This window comes from Netta rufina, assembly GCF_964035555.1.
Source record: "Netta rufina genome assembly, chromosome: 26".
In the NCBI taxonomy this organism is placed as follows: Eukaryota; Metazoa; Chordata; class Aves; order Anseriformes; family Anatidae; genus Netta; species Netta rufina.
In genome coordinates, this window is record NC_140150.1 from 1,959,293 (window position 1) to 1,977,907 (window position 18,615).

Below are 18,615 nucleotides of genomic sequence, written 5' to 3' on the forward strand. Positions count from 1 at the left end.
AGAGCTCGGCCCTTTGAAGTTAATGAATCGTGAAAGCCTTTGAAAGCAGAGCTTTGTTTATTTACTCCCGGCAGCTCATGTGGCTGAAGCACGCACACATCCCCAGCGCACTGCTAATTTGAGTGAAAGATCAAATGCGAGCCTCCTGCCCGGCCGAGCTGCAGCCGGTGGAAGAGCGAGGGCTGCCCCGCTGCACCGAGCCTCCACGGGATGCAGGTGGGGAAGGGAGAGCCCGATACAGCCCGGGGAGCCAGGGCAACAGCCTGGGCTGTCAGCCAGACCCTGCTGAGTGCAGTCAGGAGCCAGGCTGACAGAAATGCCACCCGTTGGATGTAAAGCTCCGTGAATTCGGGCCAAAGGGCACCACCCCAGCACCTAGGTTCAGCTGCAAGCCCCCCAGCAGCACCCTCCCCTCCCAAGCTCCCACCTTCAGCTGGAGCTGCTGCAGCCTGGGCCCAAATCCTACCCAGTGCCACGACGCAGCCAAATGAGCACCTGGGAACGTGCCGCCTGCCAAACCTGCTCTCCTCTTCCCCACAACAGAGGGGTGCAGAGAACTCGGTCTCTTCTCTTTGAATGAAAACCAACCGAGTAACAGGGAACAGCCCACGAGATGCCAACAGCGAGTACCAGCCCTGCACCGCCTCGCTGCGAAGTGCCACGGCACCGGGGGCCTGGCTCTGCCCATCGGCAGACACTCGTGCTGTCCCGCAGCAGCCACAATCTTCACTGGAAGCACCAGAGCCCCCAGCACGCTATCTGCTCTGACGGGTCTTCTAAACAAACGCACGGCCTTCCACAATACTCTATAAATATCGGCCTTTTCAGTGCAACGGCTTCGCGAACAAGCTGTAAGGCAATATTTCATTCAGGCTCTCAGACAAAAGGACGGCACCCTACCAGCGCTCGCTTTCTGCTGCTGCGGTTCTCAGAAGTATAATTGGATTTTAACCAAGCGCGAGTTTCTATCCCCATTTCTCCCAGGCCAGCAAAGCCGCTCTGATCCGTAACAACAGGAGTCGGAAGGAAGGAGCAGAAAGCTCGCGGGGCAGAGGGGAGGGGAAGGCTGAGGGCTCCGGCAACGCTGGAAGGACTTCAGCAGATATTGGGGCTGCGGTCCCAGTAAAAAATTAGGCATCTAGGGAAGTGCCAGCAACGAGAGAGAGGTTACCCATGTAAGACTAACACCTTCACCACCAGGGTGGGGAAGGGCTGGCCTGCCAGGGGCCACAAGGGAAAGGGGAGCTCCCAGCCCCGGCCCTCACAAGCCACCAGCGGGGAGCTCAGAGTCAAGGGCAGCTCCCCCGCCAGCCCGCCCCTGTCCCCGCAGTCCCAGGGAGCCAACAGAGTTGGGAGACCCCCAACCCTCCCCGGGGGGCAGAGGCCCGCCGGGTGCTCGCAGCCTCCAAACGCGACCCGACGGGGCGGGCTGCGGCCGGGGGTGCCCTCGCACGGGGTCAGGGAGCGGCGCTGCCCCGGGACCACGCGTCCCCGAGGGGGCTGCGCCCTTCCCCGGCCCCTTGCCCCGATCCAGAGCGCGGGGGCCCGGGGAAGCCTCGGGCACGGCGCTGCCCCGGGCCCGCCCCGCGGGTGCGGAGAGGCGCGGAGCGGGGTCCGGGCGGCCGTTTCCCACCCTGCAGTGACACCTGGCGGGGGCGAGCGCGGCAGGAGCCGGCGGCGGCCCCGAGCATCCCGCCTGGCCGCTGCGCCCCTGCCCCGGGCGGACCCCGACGGGGCGGCCGCGGGAGCGCGGGCGGGGGCGCGGCGGCGGCCCGGGGCTGCCCCGCGGTGGGCAGGGGCCCGCAGGGGGCTGTCCGCCGTGCCCTCGGGGAGGCGGGGGTCGGTCCGGCCGGAGCCTCGGCTCCGCGCTTCTGACTCTGCCCAATGAGAGCCCGCAGCCCGCCGCGAGCTGTCAATATTTGGCCGCGGCCCCCGCGCTCCCATCCCCAGTGCGTCCTCGCCCTCCGCGCGCAGCCCTCCATGGCCCGGCCCGGCCCCGCCGCCCGCCCCGCACCGCTCGGGGGGCGCTGAGCCCCGGGACCCCCCTCCCTTCCCCTCTCCGGAGCCCTGCCGCCGCCCCCCCCCTCCTCGCAGCAGCAGCAGCATGCTCCCGGGCGCGGGGGCGCAGCCGGGGCTCGCTCAGCCTCGCGGAGCCGGGAGCCGCGCACCGGGGCAGTGACGGGCACGGCTCGGCGCCCGCACCGCCGTCGCCCGAGGGGAGCACGGGCGGGCCCCCGGCCCCGCTCGTTCCTCCGGCCGGAGCGCGCCTCGCAGAGATATGCTGAGCACAAACCGCCTGGAAGCGCCTCCTGGGATTGCCGTGGCCCCCGGGCGTGCGGAGTGCGGAGCCTTCCCTCGGACGGCGGGCGCGGCCCCGCGGATTTACCTGCCCTTCGTCCTCATCCTGCTCGCCCTGCCGCCCCGCGCCGACTCCTCGTGGTGGTGAGTGTCCAACCGGGGGGGGAAAAGCCCGGTCCCGGCCGCCCCGACGGGCAGGAGCTGAGCCGCGGCGCTCGGGGGGGAGCCGGGAAGCGACCACGGGGCCCCAGGCAGCGCTGCGGGACCGGGCAGAGCCGGGCCGGGCCGGGCCGGGCAGCCTCGGCTCCCCCCGGCCCCGGCTTCTCCGGGGGTCCCACGCAGGACGCGGCCGGTCCCGGCCCCGCCGGGCTCCGCGCCGCCACCTGCGCGGCCCTCGGGGAGAAGCCCGCGGGGGCTGCCCCGGGAGCCCGCTCCGCCGCCCGGTCCTTTAAAAAGCAGAGCAGGATCAGTGCCCTCGGCACGGACAGGGGGAAATGGGGCTGCCCCCGATAACCCGCGGAGGGCAGCGTGGTTGTCCCGAGCCTCTCCCGGCTGCGCTGCGGCCCCGGCGCTTGCACGGCGGCTGCTCGTGGGCTCCCGGGGCTCTGCTCTCCCTTCCCGGAATGAGATAAGGCTCCGTGACAGCTGGAAGTGATGCCATAGAAAATGCCAGCGGAGCTGCGGCGAAAAGAGCCACGCAGCCTCCTGGAAATTAATCTCCTTCTCTCCTAATTGCTGTCACAATGAAAATTCGTGTCTGCAGAGTGAGGGTAATTAGGAAAAGTGGGAATGGGAAGTTTATCAAGTGAGCCTGTGCCGCTTCGACAGTTCAGTAACGCTAAAGGGGGGAAGAAAAAAAATACACGTTTGCTGCCGAAAAGTTCTCGGTATCCTCCCGTCCTGTAACAGCCCTCTCTAATTTCGTGGAAAACACCAATTAACACGCCAATCCCATCATCATTAGCACATCGCGGTGGGTGAAGCCGAATTTAATCAAATTCAATCCATCTGACACCGAGGGGGGATCCGGTGGCTCTGGAGCTTGTTAAGTGCCGCTGAGCACGGCCCGGGGCTGGGAGCGCTCCGAGGCTCTCGGCGAGAGCTTCCCGGGATGGGAGAGGGGAAAAGGGGAAGGGAAAAGAGGAAAGAAGGGGAAGGGAGCGGTGCTGCTAGGGGCAGCCCGGAGCCCAGCCGGCGGCGGCGGTGCCATTCCCGGCACTGCCCCGGGAAAGCTCCTGCAGCCCGATCGGCCCCCGTGGAACCGAAATCAGCGGCTGGGAGAATGAGTCACCGGCCACGGGGATCAGGTTGATACAGGGCTGGCCTGGCTTCCAGCCGCTATCTGCCCCCACCCATCAGGGCTGGCGAAGACAGGACAACATCTGCGCGGAAGGTGATGTTGCTGATATGCTAAAAGCTGAGGGAGGAAGAGGCTCAGGGTAGCGGGGAAGCTGGAATATTTCTCATCAGTACCAAGGAGGCAGGAGAAGGAGAGGGAAGCTGCTGGAGTAGGCGCGAGGGGTAAAGCAACTGGAAAAAGACCAGGCAACGGCACGGTCACAAAGTCTCTGCCCAGAGCTGAACTGTTCTGCTCAGGCACCCCGGTACCAGCTCACCAGAGTGAAGTCTTTCTTTAGGGACAGCGTGAAAAGCATTTTCCTTGCTTTTGAACCCCACTTCTCCCCACAATGACCGTGGTGTCGGCCCCAGTTCCAAATGCGCATCTCTTCCCAGCAAGCGGGAGCAAAACCAGCCACGTTTAAGCCTCGGTAGCTGTGGCTTATTTGTAGGAAGCTAGATTTAGCTCGCACAGCAGTTTGTGTTCTCAGCTTGCAGGCTGACTCCCCGGCTGGCAGCCTCTCATTTGAGGCAGAAAGAGGAGCTGGGGGCAACCTGGTGATGGGGGCAGGGGCTCAGCTGGGGCACAGAGCAGAGCCCCCACCCAGCCCAGCACCCTCCTTAAGCCACAGCAGAGCCCAGCATGCTTCTTTTGACCTCTTTCATAAAGCAGAATCAGTCCCAGTGTCCTTTAGATATGACTTTTTTTTTTTAATTTAAACCAAATTAATTAAACTCAGAAGTTCACATTTTTCGTTGCACTTTCTCTTTTTGTTTAAGGCCAGAGCATTCCTCAGAAGACCTTCATCGAAACAAATGCTTGTCCGCAGTACATGTCAGTTCTGATCAAACAGCGTGTTTAGATGAAATTGTGTTTTACTGAAAACGGTTTCAGCCAGCTGTGGTTTGGGAAAAAGTTGTTCAGTGATTTGCATAGGTTTCCAAGCACATCTTTAGCACTACTGATATTACAGTAAATACATTTGGTGGTGCATCATCGTTCCTTATTTTTATTATTATTGCCAAATTCTTCTAGGGATTCACACACAATAAACTTGTGGAAATAGAGGAAATGCTTCTCATTTTCAGAGTCAAGTTTTAAAGTAGATTAGTAGAAAAAACTGGGTCGCTTCTGATCAGAGTACATGGAAAGGAAATATCAACCAAATGTTTCTTCTAAACAACTGCAAATTATTAATTTTTGGTGACGTCAGGCACGGCCCCGCCACCTCACAAAAACTTCAGGAATTGGTGAACTTTGGCGCTAGAAAAAATGTCCGTGGACGTGCGTGTGCTCGGGCGCGTAGTGGGAGAGAGGAGCGGGGGCGAGGGCTGGGGCGGCGCTGCCAGGACCACCAGCGGCCACGGGACGGACGTGGCTGGGGGAGCAGCATCCATGCAGAAAGCTCCCAAACTATAAAACGTTCCTTAGCAACCAAATACCAGCTGAAACACAGAGAGAAATTAAAAAGGAATGCAACGGGAAAATCCCTAAATCCCGTTTACACTCGAGTGCGTCCAAGGGTAGGGAGCGCAGCATCACCCGCGGTGTGGGGCCGGGCGGCAGGGAGCCGTGCCCAGCGCAGGCCCGGCCGCGCCGCGAGGCAGCGTCAGGCCCCAAAAGCGGCCTCCAAAATTCCTTCCGAAAGATTTGGAAGATTAGACGAACGTTGCTTATAAACATAAACTGTGCAATAAACAAACTCGGTGTAAATAACTAAGTAGAGTTTACTCGCTGTTGAGAGCCCCGCTGGTCGCTCTAGTGTGGAAAGCCATTTCAGACCGAAGGTTTGGTTAAGGAGGAATGTACACAAAGCTGCATGCACACACACCCCGCGCACCCCACCCTCACACGTACCCGCTTGCCTGCAAACCCACATGAATCCCCCCCACCTCCCAGACACACCAAATCCTCGTTAGCTAACTTGTTTATTGCTAACCACAGCCCTTGGAAACTACAAATATTTAATTTCATCTGGCATCGGAACAGATGGGAGGCATCAGGCTCCCAAAGAGATAAAACAAATCTGGGGAAGGAAGAGCGGCGTGAGTTTGTGCTGGGGCCGAGCAACGAGCAGGATCTGGCCACGAGCGGGGCTCTGCTGGGAGCGGGGCAGGTCGGGGCCTGGAGCACGGTGTTTGGGCACGGGACCCAGGCAGGCATCGTGGGGGATGCTCGGTCCCATCAGGCAGCCAGCACCACGTGTCAGCTCCCTGCCTTGGCCTGCCAAGGGGCCCGGGGCTCACGGGCAGGGAAAAACGTGCTGAGGGCAGAAAAAAACACGTTGTGGAGAAAGCATGCGTTACGCTCTCCCTGCTGGAGTAGCCCCAGGAGAGGGTGCCCAGCCTTTGCCCAGTGCCTGATGAAGCCACAGGCACAGTACGTGGGGACGGGGACACTGTCCCCGCAGTGGGGAGGCAGCAGCAGTGGTTTTTGTCGCTGCTCAGCTCCAGGGCTTGCCCTACATTTCCATCCCAGCACCAGTGCCAGGTCCTGGTCCAGGTGCCGTGGATGGGCACAAAGAGGGACGGAGAAACGGAGCCACGTGTCCGCGCGGTTATCGGATAGACGAGCGAGGCGCTCGTTTAAACAGGCATCACACTGAGGTGTGTGGGAGGGGAAATAGCATCAATAGGAATGTTTGAAATTAAGCCAAGGGAAAGACAGCTGCGTGCGCGAGCCTCCCAGGCAGCCGGCGTAACCCTTTGGGGGAGCGCGGGCGCCGCCAGCTCCCCTCGGTGCCAGCCTCGGGCGGGCAGACCCCCAGCGACCCGTCCGGGCCTCACCGGTGGAGGCTGCGGCTACAGCTCAGAGGCCGGTGGCTCCGGAGGCCCCGATGCTGCCAGGCACCAGCCGCTTCCCTCTGACACCATCCCCGCAGCCGCTCAGCACCGGGGCTGTCCCAGGCACGTTCCCGGGACGGGAGCTGCCACCCGGGGAGTGTGAGCAGTGAGCGGGGGTCTGGGGGGGCCCAGCGCTCGTCCTGGCAAAGCGCTCTGCTCGGTATTAGCAGCGGGAGGTCAGCGACCAGGAAGTCTTTATCCCCAAGTGCTCCGTAGCCCCAGCCATCCGGGGAGCCCTCGCTTTGAAAAATAAGTTTCAGAGTAACATCAGACTGATGGAGAATGAACTCCCTGGCCCCTGTAGCAGCGCTGGTGTTCTGCGTATTGGAGTGTATTGGAACAGATGGGTTCTCTCAGTCACTCCACTCAGTTATAATAATCCTAATTGTATTTCTTAGTTCATTTTTCATTAGGGTCACTTTCACCTATAGGAAGTGTCTCTTAAAAAAGAAACGCGCAAGGAAAAAAAAAATCCTTCTGCTTTCCCGAACTTGTTAGCTTTTACTATTACTAAAACCAATTTCAGCAGCACCTACAGAGCACCGTGAAGTGAGACTGTGCCAGGCCTGCTGAAACAGGCGGCCCCTGCCACAGCACACGCGATACGCCAAGGACAAGAGAAGCTTCTTTGCCACCAGTGACTGCATTTTCTCCACACCCCTTGGCAAAGTGCTTTGGGATTTCGGGATGGGAAAAATAAATTGTTACTTGAAAGGATAAAGCATAATTTTGATGAGCGCTTTGGATTGTGTTCCTACATCAGCTGGCATCTGTCAGAGGAACAGTGCTAGGTTGTGGCTGTTATTTCAGAAGGCCCCGGGGCCCTTTTCTCCCTCAGCTTTCTTAATTTCCACCCCACCAGCTCCGCAGGCGCACCCAGCACCCCCCATGTCCCACTGCCCCCAGGGCATCCCCATCTCCAGCTGCTTGCCCACACAGGGAGGTCCCAGAGGGGAGACCCCGACAAGGAACCGAAGGCAGGCGGTGGGGAAGAAGGGTGGCACACAAGAAAAGAGATCACAGCACAGAAAATGAGAAGTACTTGAATGGCACTGGTAGTGGCCCAGCATTATGATATTAAAAACCATTCAAGTGAGACTAACGCTCTCAACATGCGGAGTAGTGGCTCTAAGTGAGGAAATTAGGACTATTAATCATTCCAAGGCGTTAACAATTCCAGCAGGCCAGGATGGCCCCGTTCCCAGCGGGGCTTAATAAAATACTCAGAGTTTACAATAATAAAATAATATCTCAAATGTCTATAGCACCTTGCAACCCAAAGCGCTTTGCAATTGGCTATAAATTGTCCACCCACAGCCATGGAGAGCAGGGGAAGGAAAGCACAATCTCCATGGGAAGTATGCAAAGCACTTGAGGAGGCGAAATGTTGTCAGGCTCTCCGGAATTTGCTCTTTATCAGATAGAGAGACAGGGATGTTGGATTTGATCCTATCTGGAAGGTTCGTCTCCCAACCGAGAGCTGCCTAGGGCTCTCCAGCCTCCCACCAAAACACAAGTTTCGTATCAGCTCCTTGGGAAGGAAAAAGAGCAGAAGCCAACAGAGCTTGGCTCCCAAGTTGGTCTTTCAGGACTACCAGCGTGCTCATGAGAGCAGTGGGGAAATTAATTGGTTTCCCTGGGGGAAGGACCCCAGCAGTGCCTGATAGCCCAGCCGAGCCAGGCAGTGCTTTCAACTCTCTGTCAGAAGCAGTGCCCCAGGAGCAGAGGGCAGAGGCCGAGCTCCCCCATGCCAGGCACCTCCTGGCCCCCGGCTGCAGGGGCAGAGCCTGGGCAAGGGCACGGCAGCGGGCACCCACCCGCTGGCCATCGGGGTATCAGGTTCAGAGGCATGCCTAACGCATGGCTGGGAACAATTCCTCGGCTGCCTCGCTTGCTTTTTTTGGTTGTTGTTGTTGTTTTAAACGTGGTCTGGCAAACAGAGAGCCCCGAGCACGGCTCTGCAGCAGCGCGCAGCTGCCCGTGTCCCTGCCCTTACAGCAGGGACAGGGAGGGAGCCTGCAGGAAACCACAGGGAGCAGCTTCGGCAGCAGGGGTCCTGGGTTTAAGCCGACCCGACTGTCTTCAGCAATCTTGGTGGAAGAGGCCAGGCCACGAGTGGCAGCTCCTCAGGTCACAGCCTGTTAGATGGGATGGAGAAGCCGAGCCTGGTGCCTGCCCGGAGACCTGCTCCCAGCTCCTCCAGGTCGGAGCAGCATCTCTCCGTGATTTCAGAGCCACAGAGCTGGCTGCATCTGTCAGGAGCAGGCTTTGTGCTGCCCTGTCTGCCCCCGTGCACTTCTGTTCCCACCCTGCACAGCAGCTACAAGTACTTCGCAAGGTGTTTCAGGATCCTCAGGAGGAAATGTTAACCTGCCATCATTTTTCAGCCATTAACTCTCTCTGCACTAACAAATGACAAAAAGCCTCGTGCCTCAGCTCCCTGCACGCCAAAGCAGGCAGCAGCTGCTGCTGCCCTCACTCAGGGTCTCCCCGCGGGGATGCTCCGAGCATCCTCTTCTCCTGCGTCATCAAACTTCCTCGTGTGGGCATCCCTCTCCCAGGGTAAATTTAACCTGGGATTATTCTAATTCAAAATTCTGCCTTTAATGGTATTGGTGCAACCCTGATTCCCCACGGTGGGAACTTCCAACATTTCAACAGTTGCTTTAATCATAACGCAGAGCACAAAAAAATTAAAATTTTTAGATTTGCCTTAGAATGGCAATTCCAAAACTTTGCCTCTTGAAACTAAATAAAGCTCAAATAGTGTTTTTTTCAATGCCATATAAAATATTAGATACAGCAGTGTCTAATATTATTTTCATTAGAAACTGAATCACAGCACTCATTTCTCAACACCGCCTTAACCTTACAGAGAAGTTACAAACTATAGCAAGTTCTGGGTCCTCTGAAATTTACCTATTTCCATGAAACATTTTCTTTCTTCAGAACTCATTTTCCAGGAGCCATTTCCCACCAGATACCCGCTGCGGGGTCCGGACAGAGGCACGACCCCACAGGAGCCCCTCATCCTCATTGGGATCTCAGCACACAGAGCAGGCTCGCGCCGTTGCCTTGGTGAGGAGCGGTTAGGAATTAAGCAAAATTAGGAGAAATTTCTTTACCGAAAGGGTTGTGCAGCATTGGCCCAGGCTGAGGCAGGCAGAGCTTCGCTCGCTCCAGCGGGAGAGGTTCCCGGCCGCCTATTGCCGGGCGCCTTGGACTCTGGTGGAGCTCTGGATCTGCGCGCTGCCACGCCTGGGAGCCAGCCCTTCTCCTCAGACTTCTGGTCTTTCTCGCTAAAGAGCTCAGCAGCAGGGGGCTGGTGCCAAAAGCACAATTTCTCGATCCAGAAAGAGGTTCCCAAACACCAGGAAGATGAAGTCAGAGGAAGGCATGTGGACCTCTGGTCCCGGGGACACCGTGCAACACATCCCCGGACCCTGCAGCCAGCACGCAGTGGCACGAACGCCCCCTTACCCCGCAGGAAGGGGAGCAGCAGGAGGTAGAAGAACTCTGAGCTGCTGTGACTGCACCAGAGCAGCCCTAACCACGGGCAGAGACGTGATACGGGCCACACAGCTCTGCGAGAGCACCCCAAGGAGCCCACGAGCCCTGTGGGGAGCCAACACGCTGCCATGGGAAGCGCGGAAGCAGAGCGCGCACAACGCAGGGGCGAGCACTGGGAGGGGGTTAGCACAAAATGCACGCTGCCAAGTAAATAGATGCGTCTGCCTCCGATTTGCATGTTTATCTTAGAAGCAATTTAGGTTTCTCCTTGTTTACAAGAGTAGAAGTCAGCAGACTCTTAGAGTAAGAAAAACAACTGGGAGCCAACATGTGACAGTTGTCTCCTGTTCTCGCAATGCGCCGCAGCAGCCAGCACTTGCAGGCTATTGAGAAAGAGCTGGGCTCGCCTCAGCTGCATCGCCGGCTGCCTGAGGGCAGCGGATTTCCTTGCAGAGAAGAGAAAAAGGGAGCAGGAAGCTGGGACCACTTTACCTCCTCTCCGCCCAGGCTCTGGGAGCACTTGCCTGTGGAGCACGAAGTCTGGTCCGTGCTGGTGCCGCGCGGGTCGCTCCTTGCAGGAACCGGGGATGCGCGGAGGTGCAGCAGGGCGAGCAGCAGCACGGTGCTCCCTGCACCACTGGGAGCTGAGCTCCAGGAGCAGAAGGGAAATGTGACACACGGCACAGCACGAGGCCATCAGAGGGACCAGTGCCAGCCCCCAAAGCTGAGCTGAGCTGAGCAAACCCCTCTGTCTGTAGCAAAGGGCTCTGCAGACACTGCGGGGCTCGTTATCCCCACCTGCACATAATTAGCCATGCCCACCCTCTGTCCTGGCTCCTCCTTGCTGCAGGATGCCCACGGGGACGTGCCCTGCCTCTCTCCATCACCTGTGCTTCTCCGCACCCAGAAGCCCAGGGCCGAGCAGTCCCCGAGGACGCAGCAGCACTTTGCTCTCGCAGCTGTTTCTGAAGTTTGGGGTAGTTCCTTCCGGCTGTAAAATGCAGATTCCCCAAGAGTAAAGCACTTCACAGAAATTTGCCACTTCCAGCACGACATAATTTCTAAAAAATGAAGCAGAGCATTCTGATAGGGCAGCTGGGGACTTTTCAGAACATCCTTCTTATTTCCTATTTCAATGTTTTTGAAATGTCATAGATTTTTAGAAATAAGATCGGAAGGGATGCTTTAATCAATCCAAAACAAATGTTTGTTGTGTTTTTTTTTCCCCTCCCAAAATTCTGCTTGGCAGGAAATTTTTCGATGTTCTTTTCTTGCTCCATTTCAGAGTAACTGAACCCCACTGGAGACTTTCCCATGAAGTGGAGGAGCCAGGTCTCGCCGCTACAGCTGTGGGCTTTCCAAGACAAAAGAGGAAATTTCTCCCCTTGTGCCATGCCACTTTCCAGTGCCACATTCGGGGAAGGGTTTCAGTCCATGACTGCAGGTGAAGGCCTGCAGGCACTGCTGCAGATCATCTGCCTGTGGTGTGCAGCCACGGCCAGAGCAGAACAGGGGACAGCAGCGAGGTGCTTGCTGCAGGCAGGTGTCTGCCCTCCTCCTGTGCCCTCCTTCCACTTTCTTGCTGATAGCGTTTGCTCAGATCTGGATATTTGGCAGAAGAATTAATAACGGGAGAAGTCATTAGCTCAGCGTGTAAAAAGGGGAATTCTCTGGAGGGTTTCCCTTGGTCTGGGTCCCTGGGGTGGTGCTCAGCACCGCCGTGTCCGCAGGATCCCTGGAGTGGAGCTGAGCCCCCTCCCCTGCCCAGCATCAGGCAGAGCCCCCCCGGCGTCTCCCCGTGCCAACTGATGGGGAAGGCTCCATCAAGGAGCCTTTCACCTCTTCCAGCTTTCCCTGCATCTCCCCCTCTACCCCAGCCCCGGGCAGCTCCAGCAGGGACACTCACACATCTCCATCCCCAGCAGGGACACGTGCACGTCCCTGTCCCCGCCTGGGTCCAAGAGGGCTGAGCTGGGCCAGGCATGGCCAAGACCCCGCGCTGCCCTCACCGTCGCACCAGGAGCACGCAGCCTCCAACCCTCCTCATCCTCCTCCTCCACCACAGGGAGCCCCCACTGCTGGTGGGCAAAGGGCACTGGGGAGGGCTATGAAGGAAAAAAACCACCACGGCTGCGCGAGGGGAGGCTGGCGAGCAGGGCTGCAGGAGTAACTTTCGCTGGCCCTCGGCGCCGTGGCTCGCAAAGCCATGGGGAGCTGGGTTTGTTATCCTCAGCTCCAGCCTGAGATGACCTTGTGCTTCTGCCAGCATTTAAACAAAATATTTTAAAAAAAGGGAAAAGATCCCATTGCTTTCTGTGTTCGCAGGGCTTTCCTGAGCTATCTGTGAGGCCGATAGAAATGATAGAACATAGCCAGAGAGAGAGAGAGACAATGAAATGTTGCCCAAGTTTATTGCCTTTTATTATTATTAAAGGGAGGGTCTTATTTCCATACTGGGGGTTTGAAACATTTGAATCCCACCCAAACCTCTTCCCTTCCAGCCAGAAGCACAGCTCCGTGGTATGTGGCAAAAATCATTCCCCGGCACAAAGCAGCCTGCGGCTGGCTGGGGTGAGCAGGCGGCGGAGGCAGGGGCTGGATGGGGATGGAAAATTCCACCTCGCCTCCATTGTCCGCGCTGGCCCGAGGCAGCAGTGAGGGCTGCTGGGTGCAGAAGGAGTCGGGATCCCCCTCAGCTCCGTGGAAGGCTGCCCGTTGGGCTCAGCGGGCCGCACCAGGCCGTGCTTGCGCATTGTCTTTCTGCACCGAATCCCTGCCCACCCCCTGCTGCACGGCAGGAGGCCGAGATGCAGGCAGCACGCAGGCAGGACAGGGGATGCAGCCTGGCCCTGGACGTCCACCTTCAGTGGTGCGTCCATCATCTGCTGCTGCCACAGACCCCCGTCCCCACAGAGTGCCCCAACCGGAGGGGAGGGCGGGCGGCATCGTGGAGCCACCCCAGTGCTGGCTGTGCTGGCCCCAGCTCGGCTCCATCCCGCTGTGCTCAGCAGGGCCAGGCTGCAGCATGGGGCTGGGATGGAGGGACGGAGGCTGGGAGAGTTCCTCCGCTGCCCCTGGGGGCTCCCCTCCCGCAGAACAACCTCCAGCCCCCCGAGTGCAAGGTGCTAACGCCGGCCCCGTCTCTCCTGCAGGTACATCGGGGCGCTGGGCGCGAGGGTGATCTGCGACAACATCCCCGGGCTGGTGAACAAGCAGCGGCAGCTGTGCCAGCGGTACCCCGACATCATGCAGTCGGTCGGGGAGGGAGCCAAGGAGTGGATCCGGGAGTGCCAGCACCAATTCCGCCACCACCGCTGGAACTGCAGCACCCTGGACCGGGACCACACCGTCTTCGGCAGGGTCATGCTGCGAAGTAGGTGCTGCCCCGCCCCCTCTGCCCCCACCCGGGGACGTCTGCGCCGCGATGGGAAATGCAGGTGGCTACGGATGCCACTTGTTTAGCAGTAATGTTTTGAAAATGACTCAAAAAAGGGGGGTGGGATTAAAGATCTTGGTCCCTAGGGGGGGTGCCGCATGCCGTCCCCGCTCCTGGAGGCCTGGGGACCGTGCCTGGCCTCGGTGTGAGGCTGGGAGCATCTCTGCTGCCGCTCGCTGCCATGCCCGGTGGCTTGGGTTACTGCCGGAGGAGAGCTTTGCCTTTCCCTGTAAATTAATCAAGCCGTAATGGGAGCAGGCCACTGCTTTTGAAATAGCTGCACCAGATGAGATGGAGCAGGGGGAGCACTGGGGGAGAAGGGGGAAGGAGGAGACACCTCCGGAGAACAGGCTCATATGTAAACAGTAATGGGATATATAAATATTTGGAGAGCAGGGTTGGCCAGGAATCAGCAGTTCACGTGGGAACTCGCTGTTCCCTTGCATGGCAAGGGAGGCAAGGCAGAGCTCAGGCTCCAGCCCCTGCTTCAGGCTTCGACCTGCAGAAGGACGGCGGCCACGAGGCAGGCTCCAGCACTGCAGGGAGGGCAGGGACCAGGGCTCCAGGTGAGGTCGGGGACACCGACACGGTGCCCACGAAGCGCTGAAGGTGGGGTGGGGCGCTCAGGGTGCCACCCGCCTGTCCCCGTCTGCAGGCCGGGACCTCGCTCACCGAGCCAGGCTCAGCTCCCAAATCCCCGAGGTCAAAATTCACAGCGTGGGACCCAGTCAGGGGCTGGGGGGGGGGCGAATCAGGAGGTATGCTTGCTGAAGGATACCCACGGACTGGGTATTGCCCGGCTGTATTTCCCATTCCTGACCCAAGGGATGAAGAGGAAGGGCAGGATGGAGGCAGGGATGGGGATGGGGGCACTTCCAGCGCAGAAATCGCCACGTGGCTCCCGCAGCCAGCAGGAGCGTGGGGAGCACATGCGGTGCCCCGCTGCAGCGCAGATGCTGCTCCCCAGGACGTGACGGGCCGGGGCGCATCCAGCCATCCCACCCCAAATCAAACGCGGCTGGGAGCAGGAGCAGCTTGGATGCACCGGGAGCCGCTCATCTGGAGGACACGTGAGCGGGGACGGCGCCGGGGGCTCGCTCCTGGCTGGCGGGGGCTGGCGAGCGGGGCAGGCCTGGAGCAGCCCCGGCTGGGGGGAGCTGCGAGGACGGGGCCATGGCGCTCACCCCGCCACGCTGTGGCCTCATCCTCATCCTCGTGTCCTGCCACAGCTCCAGCCCCACGTCCCCGCTCCAGCCCCACGTCCTCTCCCAGCTGCTGAGGACAGGGGATGATGAAAGCTCCTCTCCCTAGCCCCATCCTGCCAGGCCCAGAGAGAGCTCTGTTCCCTTTGAAGTTGCTTTCAAAGGCTCTCCGAACGGAGCCTAGCATGGTTTTGATTTGCAGCTTCTTTTACAACGTTATAAAAACAGCTGCGAACTCAAAGCAGAGGCGCAGAGCGCCAGGCAGCACTCTGGGCCGTGTGGGGAGCCCCGTGGCAGCCGAAGCCCTGTCTGTGGGGACAGCAGCACCCATGGGAGCCGCCTGTCCCCATGTGTCCTGGCGCTGCCACCACCCATGCTCAGCACCCATGGGTCTGGCTGAGTCAGGGCCATCGGGGGCCGGGTTGGGAGCCCCATCAGCAGCCTGGTGCCAGCACCCAGCGGGAGCTGCTGCTGTGGGGGAGAGGGGATGGGGTAAGAGAACGGGGTAAGGGAACAAAGCAGCGGCTCAGTAGCACAGCTCAGCCCCCTCCAGCCGCTCCGTGAGCTCAAAATCCCCCTTGGGCTGGGTGCTGAGCAGTGCGGGCAGCAGGGACGGGCAGCGCTCAGTTTGTCTTGACCCAAGGTGCCGCCAGCTCCGCGCCCCCTTCCCCAGGGCTGCCCGTGCCCAGGACGAGCCCGTCCCTCACTCCCCGTGCCCTGTCTCCGCTCTGCAGGCAGCAGGGAGGCCGCCTTCGTCTACGCCATCTCCTCGGCGGGGGTGGTGTACGCCATCACGCGGGCCTGCAGCCAAGGGGACCTGAAGGCCTGCGGCTGCGACCCCCTGAAGCGGGGCCGCGCCAAGGACGAGCGCGGGGAGTTCGACTGGGGCGGCTGCAGCGACAACATCAACTACGGGATCCGCTTCGCCAAAGCCTTTGTGGACGCCAAGGAGAAGAAAGTGAAGGACGCCCGGGCGCTGATGAACCTGCACAACAACCGCTGCGGCAGGATGGTGAGTGCGGTGCTGCCGGGGACGCCTCCACACCACGGGGACCGCCTGGCCGTGCTGCCAGGAGGTGCTCCCTGCTCTGCGGTGGCAGGAGGGACAAGGGGGGACAGAGGGAGACGGGTCGTGTCAGGCAGGACACCCACCCCCCAGCGCCCCTCAGCAGGCTCCGGCTGGCATCAGTGACCCTGGGACCGCTCCTCAGCCCGCAGCGCTTGCACTGCTGGCAGCCCTCCCACCTCTGCCAAGCCCAATTCCTAGCACTCGTTGCCCCCAGGGCCCCACCGGTAGCCACAATCGCAGTTCCCCAGGCTTGCTGTGGGCTGTTTGAGGGAGGGGGCCGGGAGCAGGCTGCCCTCTGGCACTGGGGCAGCCCCGGGTGGAGGAGTTCTGCGGGGCCGGGGACGACAACGTGGGGTGAGTGCCGCTCCTCAGGGCCTCCCTCTGCTCGCAGGCTGTGAAACGCTTCCTGAAGCTGGAGTGCAAATGCCACGGCGTCAGCGGCTCCTGCACACTAAGGACTTGCTGGCTGGCCATGTCAGATTTTCGGAAAACAGGGGACTACCTAAGGAAGAAATACAACGGGGCCATCCAAGTGATAATGAACCAGGACGGCACCGGCTTCACCGTGGCCAACAAGAACTTCAGGAAGCCCACAAAGACCGACCTGGTCTATTTTGAGAACTCGCCTGATTACTGCGTGATGGACAAGTCAGCAGGTAAAAAAAGCACCCGGGATCACCTAAAAGCAGCTCTTCCTCCTCTCCTGGCAGCCCTGCAACTCCCAAACGGTCCAGCCTAGAAAGACCCCTTTGGGATGACAGCTCCCGAGCCAAGCAGGGGGGGGCAGCAGGGACTGAGCACCCCCAGGGCCCTGGGGAGTGCTGGCGGTCACTGTGCCAAGTCCCCACAGCACACCAAGGTGTGCCCACCTGCACAGAGCTGGATAGGATTTGTCCAAAATCCCCAGGCTTTACACCAAAGACCCGAACCTTGTAGGCCTCTTGTAGTTAACACAGCATGGAGCCTTGCTTCTGCTGAGTGCAGATCCCTCAAATAAAAAGCCTGCTGGTGGGCCAGCCTGGGGCATCTCTGAGCACAGAGGGACGAGGGGCAGGGCAGGCAGTGTCTGTGCTCAGCCCCTGCCAGGAGGGTCAGTGGCTGTCAGAGCCCGGAGCATGGCAGGGGCCGGGGATGCTCCCCAGTCCCCCTGGTGTAGCAGCACACCCGGGTGTGCTGTACCAGAAACGGGGAGCTTTCATCTGCCGAGAAAAGAGCCCTGCGGAGGGCTCAGCTGATAAATATCAGCTGGGGGAGGCACAGGAGGGAGGAGAAGGAGGAGGAGGAGGAGGAAGGACCTGACCGACTCTCGCTTCCCTCCTCCAGGCTCCCTGGGCACAGCGGGGCGCGTGTGCAACAAGATGTCCCGCGGGACGGACGGCTGCGAGGTGATGTGCTGCGGGCGGGGGTACGACACCACGCGCGTCACTCGGGTCACCAAGTGCGAGTGCAAGTTTCACTGGTGCTGCGCCGTGCGCTGCAAGGAGTGCGAGGACACTGTGGACGTGCACACGTGTAAAGCCCCCAAACGGGCGGAGTGGTTGGACCAGACCTGAAGAGAGGAGAGCAGCGGAGGGAGGAGGCAGCTGCAAGGCCCCCCCCCCCACCTTTCCAATTTTGTAAAACACCCGTGCCCTGCGGGCCATGGTGTTCTGGGAGCTGTAGTTCGACTGCATGGCTTTTATTTAATTAATTCTGCGAAGCACTAAAGAAAGGACTACATTTCCCAGGAGGTACTGTGGACCCTTCTCATTGCTCAGCAAAACTAATCCCTTCCCTAGGAGGAGTCCGTGCTCCTTGCTTCAACTGTGAAACTTCTGTTGCCTGTTGTTCTCTCCGCAAAGGGACGGTGCACCTGATGGACTTGGAGCACCCAGCGCCAGGATGCAATGCCTGAGGAATGCTGCATCTCGCCAGAGAATTTACAGGGAAGTTTCACCAGCAAAACACCACTAGTTCCGAGTAACAAACTCCCGCAGAAAGCACTCTTGCTTTTCCTTTTTTTTTATTGTTATTTTTGCAAGGCCAGAGGAAGGGTGTTGCGAATTCTGACGTTCCAAGATCTCCACGTTTCCCTCGAGCAGTCCTGGCATACTGACCCCAGCTGCACTACTGACGCTCGCTGAACGAGAGCAGCTCCTGCAGCCTTCTCCCATCTCCCCAGGGGGGATGACGAGCAGAGTTGTGAACTGCCAACTGAAGCCTGAATGACTGCAAGAAGACAAAGGCTACCCAGAGACGTTTGCAGACACAGAGGGCTAGAGAGAGCAAACAATCTGTGAACTTACTGGTAGGTTCAGAAGTTGATGGGTACAACAGCATCTCTCTGTAAAACTCACTTGTATGTTGTGTATACTGCTTATTATTTTAAGTCAAAATTCATTATAAACCTGTATCAGAAAATGACGTTCTTGCTTTTTGAATTTCTGCACGCCCAGTTGTGTGCTTCCTCCCAGGTGGGACTCAGCCTGCAGGTCCTCCTGTTTGTCTGCAGCTCCTGCCACCCTAAAGCAGGGACCTCCCCACCCCAGGAACCACCCCCTTGTTTCTCCCAGGGCAGAGCCGTGGTATCCAGCATATAAATCCCCCAGGGCAATCCTCACAAGCAGCAGCAGGCTCCAGGACATCTCCTGCCATAACACTGGGTCAAGCAGGAGGCACCAGATTAGCTTCCAAATCCTTCCCTTAAAAAAAAAAAAAAAAAAAAAAAAAAACACCCACCACCCAAAGCCAAAAGCTACCACTTAAAATTGCAGCTGATGAGAGGAGGGGCAGGGAGCAGCAGAGCAGTAAGTGGATGCGTTACGGAGATCATCCCCTCGGTCTCTAGAAATTTCCTTTTCCCCCAGCTCGGGGGAGCACTGATCGCAGAGATGCTTTGTTTAGCACAGAGATGCTTTAGGGTCCACTCCACACAAGCA

The 18,615-nt window shown here is 59.2% G+C and overlaps 2 protein-coding genes across 2 annotated transcripts in view; one reads left to right on the top strand and one right to left on the bottom strand.

Moving 5' to 3' along the window:
* The window catches only part of LOC311218860 (uncharacterized protein), a 20,571-nt gene extending 18,178 nt beyond the window's left edge, over positions 1–2,393 (bottom strand). The window contains exon 1 of the mRNA XM_084301737.1: positions 2,387–2,393. The gene's annotated coding sequence lies outside the window, so the exon portion shown is untranslated. The remainder of the gene's footprint in view (positions 1–2,386) is intronic.
* On the top strand, positions 2,051–18,241 carry WNT2B (Wnt family member 2B). Its single transcript, XM_084301736.1, has 5 exons — positions 2,051–2,442; positions 13,143–13,363; positions 15,363–15,640; positions 16,089–16,353; positions 17,021–18,241. Exons 1-5 carry the CDS (start codon positions 2,279–2,281, stop codon positions 17,248–17,250), a joined length of 1,158 nt encoding a protein of 385 aa, XP_084157862.1. The 5' UTR covers positions 2,051–2,278; the 3' UTR covers positions 17,251–18,241.
* The last annotated feature ends 374 nt before the right edge of the window (positions 18,242–18,615 follow it).

What these genes read in the sequence shown, in the direction of transcription:
- WNT2B (XM_084301736.1), top strand. Translation starts at nt 2,279, where the DNA reads ATGCTGAGCACAAACCGCCTGGAAGCGCCTCCTGGGATTGCCGTGGCC. An exon ending in CGGCAGGGTCATGCTGCGAA is followed by an intron (nt 13,364 to 15,362) that starts GTAGGTGCTGCC and finishes TCCGCTCTGCAG; the next exon opens with GCAGCAGGGAGGCCGCCTTC. An exon ending in ACAACCGCTGCGGCAGGATG is followed by an intron (nt 15,641 to 16,088) that starts GTGAGTGCGGTG and finishes CTCTGCTCGCAG; the next exon opens with GCTGTGAAACGCTTCCTGAA.